The sequence below is a fragment of the Hyla sarda genome, chromosome 7 (assembly GCF_029499605.1).
Source record: "Hyla sarda isolate aHylSar1 chromosome 7, aHylSar1.hap1, whole genome shotgun sequence".
Taxonomy (NCBI): domain Eukaryota; kingdom Metazoa; phylum Chordata; class Amphibia; order Anura; family Hylidae; genus Hyla; species Hyla sarda.
This window is the reverse complement of record NC_079195.1, coordinates 128,864,775-128,880,642: the sequence shown is the minus strand read 5'-3', so window position 1 is coordinate 128,880,642 and position 15,868 is coordinate 128,864,775. Positions and strand designations below refer to the sequence as shown.

At 42.8% G+C, this 15,868-nt stretch overlaps 1 protein-coding gene across 4 annotated transcripts in view; it reads left to right on the top strand.

The window, feature by feature from the left end:
• UNC5B (unc-5 netrin receptor B) overlaps nucleotides 1–15,635 on the top strand; it is a 180,335-nt gene extending 164,700 nt beyond the window's left edge. For all 4 annotated transcript variants that reach the window (XM_056530737.1, XM_056530739.1, XM_056530738.1 and 1 more), the window contains 4 exons: nucleotides 5,898–6,047; nucleotides 7,571–7,735; nucleotides 10,563–10,741; nucleotides 13,196–15,635. In XM_056530737.1, coding sequence (XP_056386712.1) covers nucleotides 5,898–6,047; nucleotides 7,571–7,735; nucleotides 10,563–10,741; nucleotides 13,196–13,361 — 660 coding nt within the window. In that variant the 3' untranslated portion in view covers nucleotides 13,362–15,635. The remainder of the gene's footprint in view (nucleotides 1–5,897; nucleotides 6,048–7,570; nucleotides 7,736–10,562; nucleotides 10,742–13,195) is intronic.
• The last annotated feature ends 233 nt before the right edge of the window (nucleotides 15,636–15,868 follow it).

Sequence of the window (15,868 nt, the reverse complement as noted above, 5' to 3'; positions counted from 1 at the left end):
CCCCTGCTGGCATGGTAGATACGATGCCCCGACCGCAACAGCTGTATAAATACTAAGTGAGGAACGCATGTGCCCTAATGCTATGAAACTATATGCACTGCAGATACTACAATGAATCTACAGAAGTGCACTGTAAACACTATAACGTGTGAAAACTATAGGAACTGACATTAGCATGAAACCCTGAGCGTATAGACCAAATTAACTATGTGCGTATACACAAGCAAACTATATGAATAAAGCCCACTGTAAATGCTGCCATGGCAATAAACACTTATCCACAATATCAAAGTAACAAGCGGATGTAAGATATAACAGCACAAGCGTAAGAACAGTGTAATTAATACTAGCATATGTAAATTACAAGCTTAAGTACAATGAATCTATGCACGAGAGTGTGCTACAAGTGTATAAACAATAACATACTACCTCACTTATATAATGTAATCTGAAGTTACGAGCCCATATGCCCTATAAGCTACAACTAAGTTAACCTGGAAGAAATGAGGACAAACTATGTGTGTAAGTTCGGGACAACTACATGCACATAGGAAAAGAGCAAACTAAGTGCATATGTACGGAACTATGCCGTATAACAAGCTATGAGCGACTGTACTAATAAACTAGATGAACCTATAATCAAGAAAAAAGTATGCGCGTATGCACAAGTGCATGCGCGTATGGCCAACAACAACTATATGAACGTCTGCACCGAACAAATCTGATAAACTTATGCAAAGAACGAACAATATGCATGCATGTAGTGACCATGTACTTACGCACAGAACACTCCATGCGCTGTACAAGCATATATGCGGTACCATAAGCGTGTGCCCAGCACTACACTACAAGCGTGAATACAGCACACATACCACGAGCACATGCACCGCACAACTCCCACGAGCCACCAGCGTATGTACAGTGTAACTCCTATAAGTGTATATATGATATGAACCCTACAAGCATGTGTGCAGTATGAAACCTACGAGCGTGTGTACCGTGTAAATACTACCAGCGAGTGTGCAGTATAACCCTCTGAGCGTATGTGCAGTAAAAACCCTGCGAGTGTGTGTACAGTATGAACCCTACAAGCACGTGTTCAGTATGACTCCTACGAACGTGTGTACAGTACAATCTTACAAAGACGTGTACACCTGCGAGCGTAAATTCAGTATAAATCCTACGAGCGTCTGTACAGTATAAATCCTGCAAACGTGTGTACAGTATAATCTTGCGAGCGTAAATGCAGTATGAATCCTACGAGCGTGTGTACAATATAATTGCTGTGAGCGTATTTACAGCATAAATCCTGCTACAATATAAATGCTACGAGCCTGTGTTACAGTATAAATGCCACGAACGTGAGTACAGTATAAATGCCACGAACGTTTGTACAGCATAAATGCCACAAGCGTGTGTACAGAATAAATGCCACGAGCGTGTGTACAGAATAAATGCCACGAGCGTGTGTACAGAATAAATGCCACGAGCGTGTGTACAGTATGAATCCCACGACCATCTGTACAGTATAAATGCCACGAGCGTGTGTACAGTATAAATGCCACGAGCGTGTGTACAGTATAAATGCCACAAGCGTGTGTACAGTATAAATGCCACAAGTGTGTACAGTATAAATGCTACAAGTGTGTACAGTATAAATGCCACGAGCGTCTGTACAGTATAAACGCCACGAACAGTATAAATGCTACCAGCGTGTGTACAGTATAAATGCCACGAGCGTGTGTACAGTATAAATGCTACAAGCGTGTGTACAGTATAAATGCCACGAGCACGTATACAGTATAAATGCCATGAGCGTGCATACAAAATGAATGCTACCAGCGTGCGAATAACGCCCACTGCAACTTAAGATTAACCTAACTTATCTGCACAACCAAATGACAAGCGAAGACCTTACCACGATGGTGACACTCCTAAACTATTTTGATACCTTACACTTTTTTTTTTTTTTCTCGTGACGACCTTCACAATGGTCGTAACAAATGCCTGATGGAAAGAAATGCTAGGATCGTGGACCTCCTCACAATGAAGCAACATATATAGGAACCGTTCACGACAACCCATAACTATTGAAAAATCAGTGCCTCGTACTAGCGAACTTAAATGCCTAGAATAGAAAATGCAGGGATCAATGCTGTGCAAGTCCCTACTGAGCTATGGCACCGGCCATTGATTTATCCACGTGCTAGGTGCCGTGCTGCCCACAATATGAGACAGACCCTGCATATACGATGCACTGCTGAAATGCTGCAGATACCCGATATGCCCGGCGGCAAAAAACACCAAAAGTATCATCATACTACTTACAGCTCCCCGGTATAAATGCACACAGAGCTGCAAGACCCGCACGACCTGAGGGAGACCGCGCTACCCTTCACTGTTGCGGTACCGCCCTTGATCCTCCGCTATCCCCGAGATTAAATGCAGTATGCTGTACCCAGCAGAGTACAGATAGAAGGCCGGGCTGCTCCCTGTTCCCGGTCCCCGCCATCTTCCTAACCAAGCCTCGGAGTGCCGTTCCACGAGGCTGCGGGAACCGGGACTAGGACAGCATACTCACCGGCCTCAGCCGCCGCCCATAACATCCAGTCGGCTGACGTGGAACGTGGGATCCGGTGCTGAAACCGGGGCCGGGGCTGACCGAGGGTGCCCTCCGTGCTCCGGCTTACCTCCGGAGAGAGGGCTGCAGCGGACGCCGCCACCCCGGCCGGCCCGGCCGCTTACCAGTACACTGAAAACCGGAACTCCCGTGCATCAGCTGACTTGTGTGTCAGCTGATCCCCAGTCACGTGACGAACCCGCGGCGTCAGAGACAGATACTGCCGCGGGTTCTTATAGGGACTCCCCGCCCCTCCCACAAATACAGGCTAAATTATTAGCCTTTACACATATAATTCTGTTAAATGGCTACTGACACTTTTCAAAAAACTTTTGACATGTTGTAGAGAAAAAAAAAATCTGTCAGGGTCAGAGTGTTCAGACTGCGACCTATAGCTAAAACAAACTGGGAGAGGAGCAAGCTATGAGAGATCAAACTTACAATGTAAGTCTATGGGATTGTCAATCATGCTTTTCCCCCGCTCGTTCTAACAATTGGTTAGGGTGTGAACACTCAGACCCCATCCGATCAAAGCTTTCGACGTGTCTCCTGAACTAAAGTCATTGCTTTTATCCAGGACACAGAGTACAGCATAGTAGTCCACGCAGTCACCGTGTTTAGAACAGTGATCTCCAAACTGTGGCCCTCCAGATGTTGCAAAACTCCAACTCCCCACATGCTCGGACAGCTGTTGGCTGTCCGGGCATGTTGGGAGTTGTTGTTTTGCAACAAGTGGGCCATTGGATGCCCTGGCTTGCTGGGAGTTCCAGATTTGCCACATCTGGTTTTGGAAACTATGGATAGCCAGAGAGCAGTCAATCACTGGAAAGAGGGTTAGGCTATGTATTTCCGTGTGGAATTCCACAGAAGAATTACGCTGAAATGTACTGCCCATAGATTTTAATTGGATTCCGCTGTCCCATTCACACAGCAGAATTCCAGAATTCGCCATTCCGCAAAATTTAAAGGCCAATCTTTAATTTTGTGGAATCCCATTGAAGTCAATGAGGCTTTAAATTTCAACTGAATTCTGTGTTTTGAGAACACATAATTCTGATCAGAACTCTGCAGTTTATTTAGCAACCTTTGCGGAACAGATTTTGTGTGCAATTGTGGAAATTCCACCTAGTGAATGGGGCACTAAGTTTACTGTGTAGGTAAAACATTAGCTGCATGCCCTGATGTAAGTAATACCTGGTTGTAATTAGGGAGTCAGATATAGCAGTATAGACCTGGTGACAGATTCCCTTTTAAGAAGTACAAAAAAATATCAAAATTTACAGCAACTTAATTTCTGAACAAGGTACAAATAGTTTAATGTAGAATGACTTAGAAAATGAATAGGTGGCATTTGACTAAGTCAGTTTTGTGGAAATTCTTGTTAATAATGTAAACCATTAATGTTTTAATAGAAGTTGGATTAAACTCAGGTAACCTCAAAAATGGGTTATTACTGGAATAAATCAGTCACAGAAATGGGTGATGCCGGGCCAGGAATTAGCAGACCTTTTAGAAATGCTGCGCTCAAACACTATTTTCAGTAATAAAAAGAGCAGGGTAATTAAAACTCCCAAACGCTTCCTTTTTTTTTCCATTTTACGATGTTCAAATGGCTGATATTAAGGCAACATATAGATGTCTAACCTTGTAGCCTCTCTGTAATTAATGTTCTCCGCTACCTTCCTTAGTGTTTAAAGGGCAAAAAAGTAATTATTTTTACTACTTCTCAAGTTGTGCATACAAGTGAGCAAATCTCTTCCTAATGACCTAATTATCTCAACAGATAATTTAAGCAAACAAACTAACAAAGAGATTACTTGAATAAATAAGTAAGCGCCGGCTTGCGGTTTTCAGCCTCCTGTTCTTTAAATATTCTAGGACATCTCTGTAGAGCCCGCTACTTCTGAGGGTTTCTAATTAAAATGATGATTAATGATATTCTGTAATTCCTGTTTTAGGGGAATGAAAATGTTTTTCAAATTAATATTTGTTAGGAAAATGATATTTAATTATTCAGATTCTGTCAGTTATTTGGATGTGAAGTGGGGTTCTGATTTACCTTGATTGCATAATTAGAAATAACATTTCACTTCCTGCTCAATAGTCACAAAATCATAGGGCAGCGAATGAAAAGGTTGTCTTAAAGGGATCAAGTCATTGTTTCGATCTGGTTTTTATCCTATACATATTTTTTAAGAACTTTTGGTGCAGATGTCAGATCGCGGGGGTCCCGCTGCTGGGGACCCCCGGGATCTCGGCTGCAGCACCAACCTCAACGATTTCCGGCAACGCTGGAGACTTTGGATCCCGACCACATGAGCGAACGAGCATTACGTCACGACTCCGCCCCCGGCGGAGTCGTGACGTCACGCTCTTTCGCTCGTGTGGTCGGGATCCAAAGCCTCCAGCGTTGCCGGAAGCCGTTGAGGTTGGTGCTGCAGCAGAGATCCCGGGGATCCCCAGCAGCGGGACCCCCGCTATCTGGCATCTTATCCCCTATCCTTTGGATAGGGGATAAGATGTCTAGGGATGGAGTACCCCTTTAAATTCCTAAAGAGGGCGGGGAGCATGCACCTAAATCCAATCGGCATGTATAATGGTCCAAAAGTACAGGGGAAACTATAAATAACCGTGTCCTCAGGTACTAATATTGCATTATCCCAATTAAGGAGTAATATTTACCTGTACAAGACATGCTGAAGGCAGATGCGATGTGCTCCACCGCCACCTCGACACATTTCAAACCACTCTTCTTAGGAGACCTCCTGACACGGAGTGGTTTGAAACACATGTCAAGGTGGAGAAGTCTGGTAGTGGCTTACCCCTCTTCTCTTCATTCAGGTTACATGAATGCTTGGCAGAGTCAAACATTAATGTGTATAGGGTGAACAGGAGAGAGAGAGTTGTCGGCCAATAGCTATCACAGGTCTATGGTGAGAGCACACATAAGTACGTGGCATTAGGAAAATTGATTTTCTGTTGAATACAGTAAAGTCTTGTTCCCTAAACTTTGTAATTCAGCTGTCAGCACATGATGGGAGTTATAGTAATAGCAACAGATGGAGATTCATAGGTTGTGCATCACTGAAGTCGAGACTCAATTATGTTTCTATTCAAGAAAAATGACATTAAAAATAAAAACATAAGATATAAAAGTACAGAAATGGATAGACAGAGTATTTTCCACTGTCATGCATCAATGTTTTCTTATTGTTTGTGGTGTAATGTACATTACAATGTGTTGAATTTACATTTAATCTCTTCATTTTTAATATAGGAAGTTCTAGAGCTGGAGAAGACCTTAGGGGGATATCTAGTAGAAGAACCAAAGCCACTGATGTTCAAAGACAGTTACCACAACCTGCGATTATCTATTCATGATATTCCTCATTCTCTGTGGAGAAGCAAATTACTAGCAAAATTTCAGGTTAGTGGATGTATATGTGCATAGCTTCCCAACACTGCCACTGAATAGAAGCATTTATATCTGCATTCTGATGTAAGGCTGCCTCACTTAAAGGGGTACTCCACCCCTAGATATCTTATCCCCGTGATCTCTCTGCAGCACCGGACGTTCGTTTAGAACGCCGGCTGCTGCACTGGAGGTTCGTGACGTTACGACCATGCCCCCTCAATACAAGCCTATGGGAGGGGACGTGATGTGAGGTCACGAGGGGGGGCTTGGCCGTGACATCAGCGTTGCATCACTAGTCATTAGAAGTTCACTCCGTGCACCGGATGACTGGTGCCACAGCAGATATCGCAGCGGTTCCCAGTGGCGGGACCCTCACGATCAGACACATATGATATCTAGGGTTGGAGTACTCCTTTAAAGGGGGTTTCCACTCTGGACAATCCTCACTTGTTAGAAGGGTCTATTGACAGGGGGCCCCTGCCTACCAAAAATAATCTGTGGGGAAACCTGGCAGTTAGTGTTTCATTTTCATGCAGTGCCACCACAAGGAAAATTAAGCGTTCCAGAGTTCCCACTGACAATAATAGGTTGTGTGTGTGATTCAATACAGGTCCTCCAGGGCAAGAAGCCTTCTCCATAACCTCTCTTACTCCAGCCAAGTGATGAATAAGAGAAGACCCCTTTATTAATTTAGAATTCCCTAAATGGTATATGAAAATGGCTTTTCTGAGCAAATGCTGTATTTACTAGGGATCGACCGATTATCGGTATCGCCGATATTATCGGCCGATAATCACGATTTTGGGCATTATCGGTATCGGCAATTACCTTGCCGATAAGCCGATAATGCCCCGCACCGCCCCCACCGCACCGCGACCGCCACTCCCCCGACCCGCCGCACCGCACCCCCGACCCACCGCGTCGCACCTCCCACCGTGATGCTGGGCGGTATACCGGTATGGATTTTTGCCCATACCGCTATACCGGTCGGACCCCTCCCCCACCCTCCGAGTCAATAAAAAAATTAAACTTACCCGTAATGGGGGTGGTCCGGGCCATCCATCCATCCTTCCTTCCTGTAGTGTCCGGGGGCGTTCCGGGTGAAGAGTGAACCGGTCCGGGCTGTCCTTCTTCTCCGGCGGTAATCTTCTCCACTCCGGGCAGGCTCCGGCCTAGTACACTGCATAGACGCCGCTACGCCGTGACGTCAGGTGCGTCGCTGCGCACAGGCGTCACTGCGCAGCAGCGTCTATGCAGCGTACTAGGCCGGAGCCTGCCCGGAGTGGAGAAGATGACCGCCGGAGAAGAAGGACAGCCCGGACCGGTTCACTCTTTACCCGGAACGCCCCCGGACACTACAGGAAGGAAGGATGGATGGCCCGGACCACCCTGACAGGTAGGGGAGATAAGCAGGTGGTGGCGGCGGCGGCGGCGGCCTATGGCCCCGCAAAAGCCACTGCAGATCATTGATTTAAAGCTATATTTTAAGCGGCTATTTTATGTACTGAAGTTAAAATGTGATTTTCTTATTTCAGGAGATACCATTTTATCACATCTGGAGTGGAAGTCAGAGGTCATTGCATTGTACGTTTACTTTGGAAAGGTACAGTTTGGCTTCCACAGAACTAACGTGCAAAATTTGTGTGAGACAAGTGGAAGGAGAAGGCCAGATATTCCAGTTGCATACTAACCTGGAAGAGGTGAGAAAATGTTTCTGCTATCGCCTACATGTTTCATATATTCATTTAAGTACAGGAGTCCCAAGAATGAACTTGAGATGTTGCCATGCTTTAGATACCATTCAAACTTAAAGGGTATTTCTCATTTTAGCTTAGCTAGGGAGCACAGGTTGGTGAGCCATATGCCCATGGTGCTTGATGCCAAGTCAAGAGGTTTAGAAACAGGGCTACATAAGCAAACAGAATATTAGCCATGGGTGAAGGCAAGGACTTGACACCATTGTAGATAAGCTGCAGGCATGATGGTCGAAACGATCTTAGTCTGTTTTAAATTTAAGAATAATAGACCAGACAGAAAGTGGGCCAAATGTATCACAGTGATGCACATGGTGCCTCTTGATAGACATGTTAGATGCCGTTCTCTTTCATGTCAAAAGGTGCCTAAAACATTTTATAAATGTGGCCCAATCCATGTACTACTACCTTTTTTTAGTGCAAATTGTTGGCTATTTTAGCAAAAGTTTAAAGTCTCTCCCTATTATTATAAAACTCCTAACTGCAGAGGGTGCCCACCTATTTAAAGAGGCATGACTCCACAGGTCGTGTCAGGACCCATAAGTGATACACAGTAAAGTTTGCAATGATAGTGATATTCTGTTTGTAAAATAATTTGCTGATATGATAGTCCATGAAACCTGGACATTTTTATGGTACCTGGTGCCCAAAACTACAACAACCTCCATCTTCTATATTAGACTTATACACACCAGTATATTAACACTGTTTCTCTTGAAAATCTTTTTGTAAAACATACAGGCCCAGATTTGTCAAAGAATGTCTACAGTAGAGCTATTTTCCCATGTTTATTTAGGTGGTGGTTTGCGTGCACCTTATTTATCAAGAAGGTGCAGCAGGATGATTAATTTTGTGCAGCTCTGCTGTGGTGGGAAAAGCTCTACCACATACACTTTTTCTGTACACTTGTGAGGGAGGGAAGTAGACACTTTGCCGGGTCCTGAATTTACAGGTTAGATGTTCTCACTTATTTTCACAGAGCTGCCTGGACATTTTTCCTTGCATTTTAGACGCTGCAATCAAATTTGATTGCGGTATCTAAGGGGTTAAAGCCGGGCATCACCGTGATCGGTGATGTCTGGCATTAGAGATGGGTCCTGGTGGCAGATAGCTGCCAGGACCACCCAGCTGTGACCCCTGCTCGGCTCCTGAGCACCTGTCATAGAAGGGGAGTGGGACGCTGTCGTCCACAAGAGGTTAAAGGTTGAATTCTGGAAGGTAGAAATTATTCTCACGCCTACTGGTAGATGGTGTAGCTTTGCACCTAAAAAAGTACCTTTGCGCACAAAATAGCGACTTTTGACAAAAGTTGCAAATGATAAATACTTGACCACTGCATGGTCACAAATAAATAGTTCTACGTGTAGGCAAAAAGAGTGAAACTGTCTATCAAAAGATGCATAAAAGTTGCTAAATATGCTGCTTGCTCCTGAACTGCGCCAAAGCATAGAAAAAAAATGCTCTAAAAGCAATGATAAATCTCCCCCACAGTGCTTTGTGTTTTGTTACAGTAGTATTCTCAGCCTTGCCTGCAGTTTACACATAGCGTTAGTGGAACAGAGTAAGAGTTTATTATTTAGTGACAAAAATGGTGCCCATATAGGCCAATGGCAATAACCATAAGTAAGCTGTGCACAGAAGTGTATGTTTTCATATTTTAATAATTTTTTTTTTTTTTTTTCATTTATGCATCTGCTTATTTACTTGGACTTCATGCTCAGCTTTAAGCTGTCGTTCATTTAGGGTAATTTTCTCCCTAAGTTTTTAGTGTCTTTTTGAATATAGTGATTTGTAGAAAGCATGAATTATTCACATTTAGATTAGTATTGTAAAGTTTCTGAATGACTAGCAATTATGTAGTCTGTGAATGTGGACCATCTATCAAGAAACCATGCACACTGCAGACAAAGGGACCCACGTTTTTGGAATAAATACTGTAATAAAGTTTACATAAAATACGCAACTTATTATTGAGCATTGGAATTTTATATCCCTCATTACTTTGGAAAGCTGATGGTTAGAGAGAAACAAAACGCCTCATTTTTATACTAAATTTATATATAACATCTGTCCACTGCCATTTCCCCGCCAGACCCGTGACACACCCTATTCATGTAAATGAGCCGATAGCGTCAGCTAAGTGACTATGGTCGGCTCACTTGTTGTTACCTGACTGAAAACCGTGGTCTGCTGCATTTTGTCTGGCAACAAATTAAATAGGCATATTTATTGTGGAGATTACTATTGTCCAATATTTAGCTCATGTTTATGGTAAACTTTACATCTGGAAAACTAACCTAAGAAGCCATGGTGAATGTTTGCCAAGGAACAATATAAGGCTTAACGCATATGGTATGTGTATTGCCAAAAGTAATGGCAGCGTATACATAGTGGGCCCACACAGTTTAAAGGGCTAATTCTAGTATTCTAATGACTACATTGGATCTCTTTGTGAATAAATACTTTTGAGACTCCCAAACATGACCTGTCTTCTACCAATACACAGATGTATTCCAGAAGCCTTTCATGCACAGAAAGAGAAGTTTATCACCAGCCACAGAAACGTGACAACTGCTATTTTCATACAATAATAAACCAATCACTATTTCATTAAAGGAGTATTCCCATCTCATAAAGTGATGGTCTCTAGTATAATTTTGGCATATTGCTAGGATAGCAATTGTGAGAATACCCCTTTAGGGAGCTTAAATCTCAATCTTTTACATAAATGTATGTTATATTAATTGTTGTTTACATGCTTTTATTTTAACAGAATGCCAAATCATTTGATCCCTTTTTTTCACATCCTGGAAGTAATGTAACAACCCAGCTAGGACCATATGCCTTTAAAATCCCTATGTCAATCAGACAAAAAATTTGCAACAGTTTGGATGCTCCAAACTCAAGAGGAAATGACTGGAGGCTTTTGGCACAAAAACTCAGCGTGGATCGGTGAGTTGGTAATTTCTGCTTGGGTTTCCTGGACTACCCCTGTAATTTTAAAATCAATCAATAAATCATTTATCCTGTTCCTTGCTTTTACCTCCAGCGCTGGCTCCTTCCTTCTTTTCTACGTATCTGTGGAGATTGCCGGGCGCTTGATTTAGGAGAAGCTGACTCCCTCTTTCATTAATAAATAAACCAATAGATAGATATAGATAAAGATAGAATGAATTCAGGTAGAAAACAGACATGGTGCACATCTACAATCTTGTATAATGATCTGATTGCTTCTCAGCATAATATCAAAAACTAACAGGTTGTTAGTATACATTTTTTATCAAAAAATACAAGCCCACCACGTCAAGGCCACCTATTTAGAGTGGGTCCCTAACGTCCCTAGCATAAAATGGCGTAGCACTGGGCGGCGACCACCACCGTGACACCAGTGCCCACGGGGGGGAAACGACCCACTGGCAGAGCGGCCCCAATGCCACTCAAACCAGTCTATAGGCCGCACCTCCCCGCAGACAGGGCGCCACGGCAGCAACGGACGCCGCACAGCACCACATCAGTGTGAACAAGGTGTAATAGCTCACTTACCATGCTCTCCCAGTCAGACTGGGAGGCTGCTAGGAAAGAAATGGCCCTTGTGTAGCTAACTACTACTTATATAGGGTTGGGCTGAGGGGGTGGGGAAGAGTGCAGACACATGTTCAAACAAAAAAAAGGAGGGGATAGAAAACACAGTGTGAATTCGGGTAGAAAACAGACATGGTGCACATCTACAATCTTGTATAATGATCTGATTGCTTCTCAGCATAATATCAAAAACTAACAGGTTGTTAGTATACATTTTTGATCAAAAAGTACAAGCCCACTCGCCACGTCAAGGCCACCTATTCAGAGTGGGTCCCTAACGTCCCTAGCATAAAATGGCGTAGCACTGGGCAGCGACCACCACGGCCGCAACACCAGTGCCCACGGGGGGGAAAATAGATAAAGATAGATTGATTCATAACTGTGTAACAGTGTATACGTCCATCTAATGGGCTGAGTGTTGATGGACACACACATTCTCATTCACATTCCCTACAGCCAGGTCTTTGTATAGTGTTCTTATACTCACTGCAGAGAAGGCAAAACAATATAACTGCTTGTCTGCGCTATTGCATGCTGGGAGTATTAGTTTTGTAACAGCTGGAGGCACACTGGTTGGGAAACACTGGTAAAGAGCTTCTGCAGTAGCATAGTACAGTGATCCCTCAACTTACGATGGCCTCAACATACAATAGTTTCAACATACAATGGTCTTTTCTGGACCATTGTAACTTGAAACCAGACTCAACATACAATGCTACGGACAGTCCAGATCTGTAAAACTTGTCAATGGCTGGAAGAACTGACCAATCAGAATGGGCATTTTACTCTTAAAACTCCTGTATTACTGAAGTGTATGCACGGACTGTGTCTGGTAGCGCCCCCTACAGTACAGGGAGATAATACATGTTCTGTACTCTTTACCTGTGCCAGGGTTAGCTGCTCCTTTGGACACCAGGTGAGGACGACTCCATGTTACTTTTTTTAGGACAATGTGTACTGTACAGGACCCTGAAGAAGCTCCTGTCATCTACATAGACCATCATTTCCCAACTAGGGGTCCTCCAGCTGTTGCAAAACTGCAACTCCCAGCATGACCATGCTGGGGGTTGTATTTTTGCAACAGCTGGAGGCACCCTGGATGGGAAACACTGACAGACAGTGATTTACAGCTCCCTGCAGATCTTTCTTACTTTTATATGTAAGACATTGCTTTATCTATATTAGCTATATACCTATTTTTGCTTTAATCCTCACCTTTTCCTATTTTTGGATGACATTTTGGTGGCTTAAGAACCAATTACCAGGTTTCCATAAAGTTATGGTCGCAACATACAATGGTTCCAACATACAATGGTCTCAACATACAATGACCGTCCTGGAACCGATTAATATTGTAACTTGAGGGACCACTGTAGTCTAGTTGAGTTAGACTCCTCCTTGTGGGTAAGTTAGAAGAAACTAGAACATCAGCTGCCAAAGGAAGAATGAGACTGTTCAGAGACTTCCCATAGCAGCACCAAGGAGGAACAAAATATATTTTTATTACTAGAAACAGGAAAAGTTACTTTAATATAGACATTAATTACCTTTTAGGGCTTTTATCTGAAAGTAATTTGTAAGATAACCCCTTTAAGATGTACAGTATGTCTGAAAAAGACTTTAAAATATTATTGAAAGTCTAAAATGTGACAGAAGCTTGGGACCTAAGGGGTTATGAGAAATGTTAAACATGGTAAATGTGTGGAAGGCTACAGCCTGTAAATTTTTGCTCCTAAATAATGTCAGGCCTTCGATCAAAATGTATCACAAACTGTTTTTTTCCTTTTATTTTTTTTAAGCATACGTTTTTTTTCTTCTCCCCAGGTACCTGAACTATTTTGCCACCAAAGCCAGTCCAACAGGAGTTATCTTGGACTTATGGGAAGCCTTACACCAAGACGATGGTGATCTCAACACTCTTGCCAGTGCCTTGGAAGAAATGGGCAAGAGTGAAATGATGCTTGTAATGGCAACAGAAGGAGACTGCTGATGACTTCTGGATGCGGTTGACTTGCGTCAGTGAATTTTTAAGAGTTGTTAACAACAGAAAGGCCTTTGGTCCAGAAACAGGGGACTTATTTTTTTCTTGTTTATCCTGGAAGACTCGGCAGCAGTGTAATGGAGAGATTGAATACTCTTATGGTCTACTCACAACCAGCCTTAGAAATCCTTACATACTGTTTACAAGCCATCCAAGTGTCTAACGAAATACCTTCACACGCCACCCACCAAATGCCAGACACAAGGAAAGCATCTTCGTTCCCATAACTGCTGGCAGACATCTTTCATGTTCCCTTTCTAAGCATTTAAGACTTCTTAGTTTTAAGCTCTTTCATTTTTTCCATCTTTAAACATGATATGTATTCCTTGAAAGATCATGTACAATCTGATCAAACTGCTTCTATCCTGTCCAAGCTTGGAACAGCCTTACTACTGAGGCAAAAGGTTTCTTAGGAAACGCAAGTTTATTTATTATCCAGATCTTTGGATGAGTCTGTTTTATATGTTAATGAGTGACATTTCTGAGTGTATGCACCCACGGGTATGATTGAGGCTGGCTCGATATCTTGCTCTGGTAGACGTTTCTGACTAGACAAAATGTACTTTAATGGCTTATTTATACCTATGAGGCCTACTGTCAGTATGATATTGTTCAATATGTGACACGTCATTGGGAAATATTCTGCATCCACTTCTCGCTATTCATTGTTGTCCCATCATGAATTTTTTAGATACCTGAATAGAAACCCTACACAGCTCAGGGAAAATATGGGGGGTCACTGGAGTGGAGAAAAGGGATCCTTATGTTGCAGTTTACTGACATAGTGTTAGAAAGGTTACAGAGTAGTGGTGGGCTATGACCATGGTGGCCAATTAAAAATGATTTTTTTTTTCAGTTGTACAAAAATTTCTTTAAAATAGCTTAAATCAGTTTATAACTTTTTTAGGCCAGCCACCTGATCATCAGTTTTTTTTTTTTAATATGCCCATGTTTCTGTGTTTGGGTTCCTTACTTTCTTATCGATAAATCATTCATTTTATTAAAGAGCTACAGCACTGATAGAATTGAATCTGCAACTTGGCATATTATGGCCTGGAAATGTGCTATTTAATCTGTTTCTATACAGACATTTCCAAAATCTGGATACAGAAGTAATAATCAAAAAACAATTATGGACAGCAATAGTAACAATTCCCATTCCTCAAGCTCAGGAAGTGAATGTAAGCTTCTTTTTTTTTTTTTTTTTTTTTTTTAAATGGCAAAACGTTCTGTCCTGTCAAGATAACAAGTAGTTTAAATATGTCCTGCAAAACAGTTGATAACTAGTGTTGTTGTATGAGAGAACATTCTCTTCTCCACCTACAAAAATGAATATTTTAAAGGGGTACTCGGCCCCTAGACATCTTATCCCCTATCCGAAGGATAGGGGATAAGATGTCAGATCGCGGGGGGCCCGCCGCTGGGGACCCCTGGATCTTGGCTTCAGCACCCACCTGTTGTGGCTTGCAGAAACGCTGGAGGCTTCGGCTCCCGACCATGGTGACGGGAGATCGTGACGTCACGACTCCGCCCCTGTGTGATGTCACGCCCCGCCCCTCAATGCAAGTCTATGGGAGGGGGCGTGACAGCCGTCACGCCCCCTGCCATAGACTTGCATTGAGGGGACGGGGCGCGACGACGTCACACGGGGCAGAGTCGTGACGTCACCATGGTTGTAAGGCGTTAGGATGAGAGCCTCCAGTGCTGCCGGAAGCCGCAACAGGTGGGTGCTGCAGCCGAGATCCCGGGGTCCCCAGCGGCGGGACCCCCGCGATCTGCCATCTTATTCCCTATCCTTTCGATAGGGGATAAGATGTCTAGGGGCGGAGTACCCCTTTAAGGGCTGTCCAGAATTAAGAATTAGAAAATCAAGATTGGCTTTATTTCCCAAAACAGCGCTACTCTGGAACATGGGCTGTATCTGGATTTGTACTTCAGCACCATTTCCTTACATAATATGGAGTTGCAATACCAAATGCAGCCCAAGGATGAGAGTGGGTCTGTGCCTCTGAAAAAAACAGACCCTTTTCTAATCCTTTTTTACTTTAATTGTGGACTTTAATACACACACTTTTTTTCTGTGTATTTCTCACTGGTTTAATTTTTTTTTAAATTTAAAAACACATACCTAATGTCATTACTGCATTTGAAATCTATTTTTCAAGTAGCAAATGCTCATTTATTTACCACTACAAATGTAAAGAGAATTGGATTAAAAGTGTTATTTTTATACTTCAACTTGGATTTCTCGTATATTTCTTTTATTATACTGTACTGCTTTTCAGAAGTTCAGAAAAAATGGTTTATCAGTGGTAGCATGGTGGTAACCAGTGGCATGTTGTATCCTATTTTCATTGAAAAGGGCTCCTAGAATAATTTTTCTTTCTATGGCTCAACACAATGGGAACTAAGTGGATTCTGAAGAATTTTGGTAAGCAACTTACATTTGGTCACCA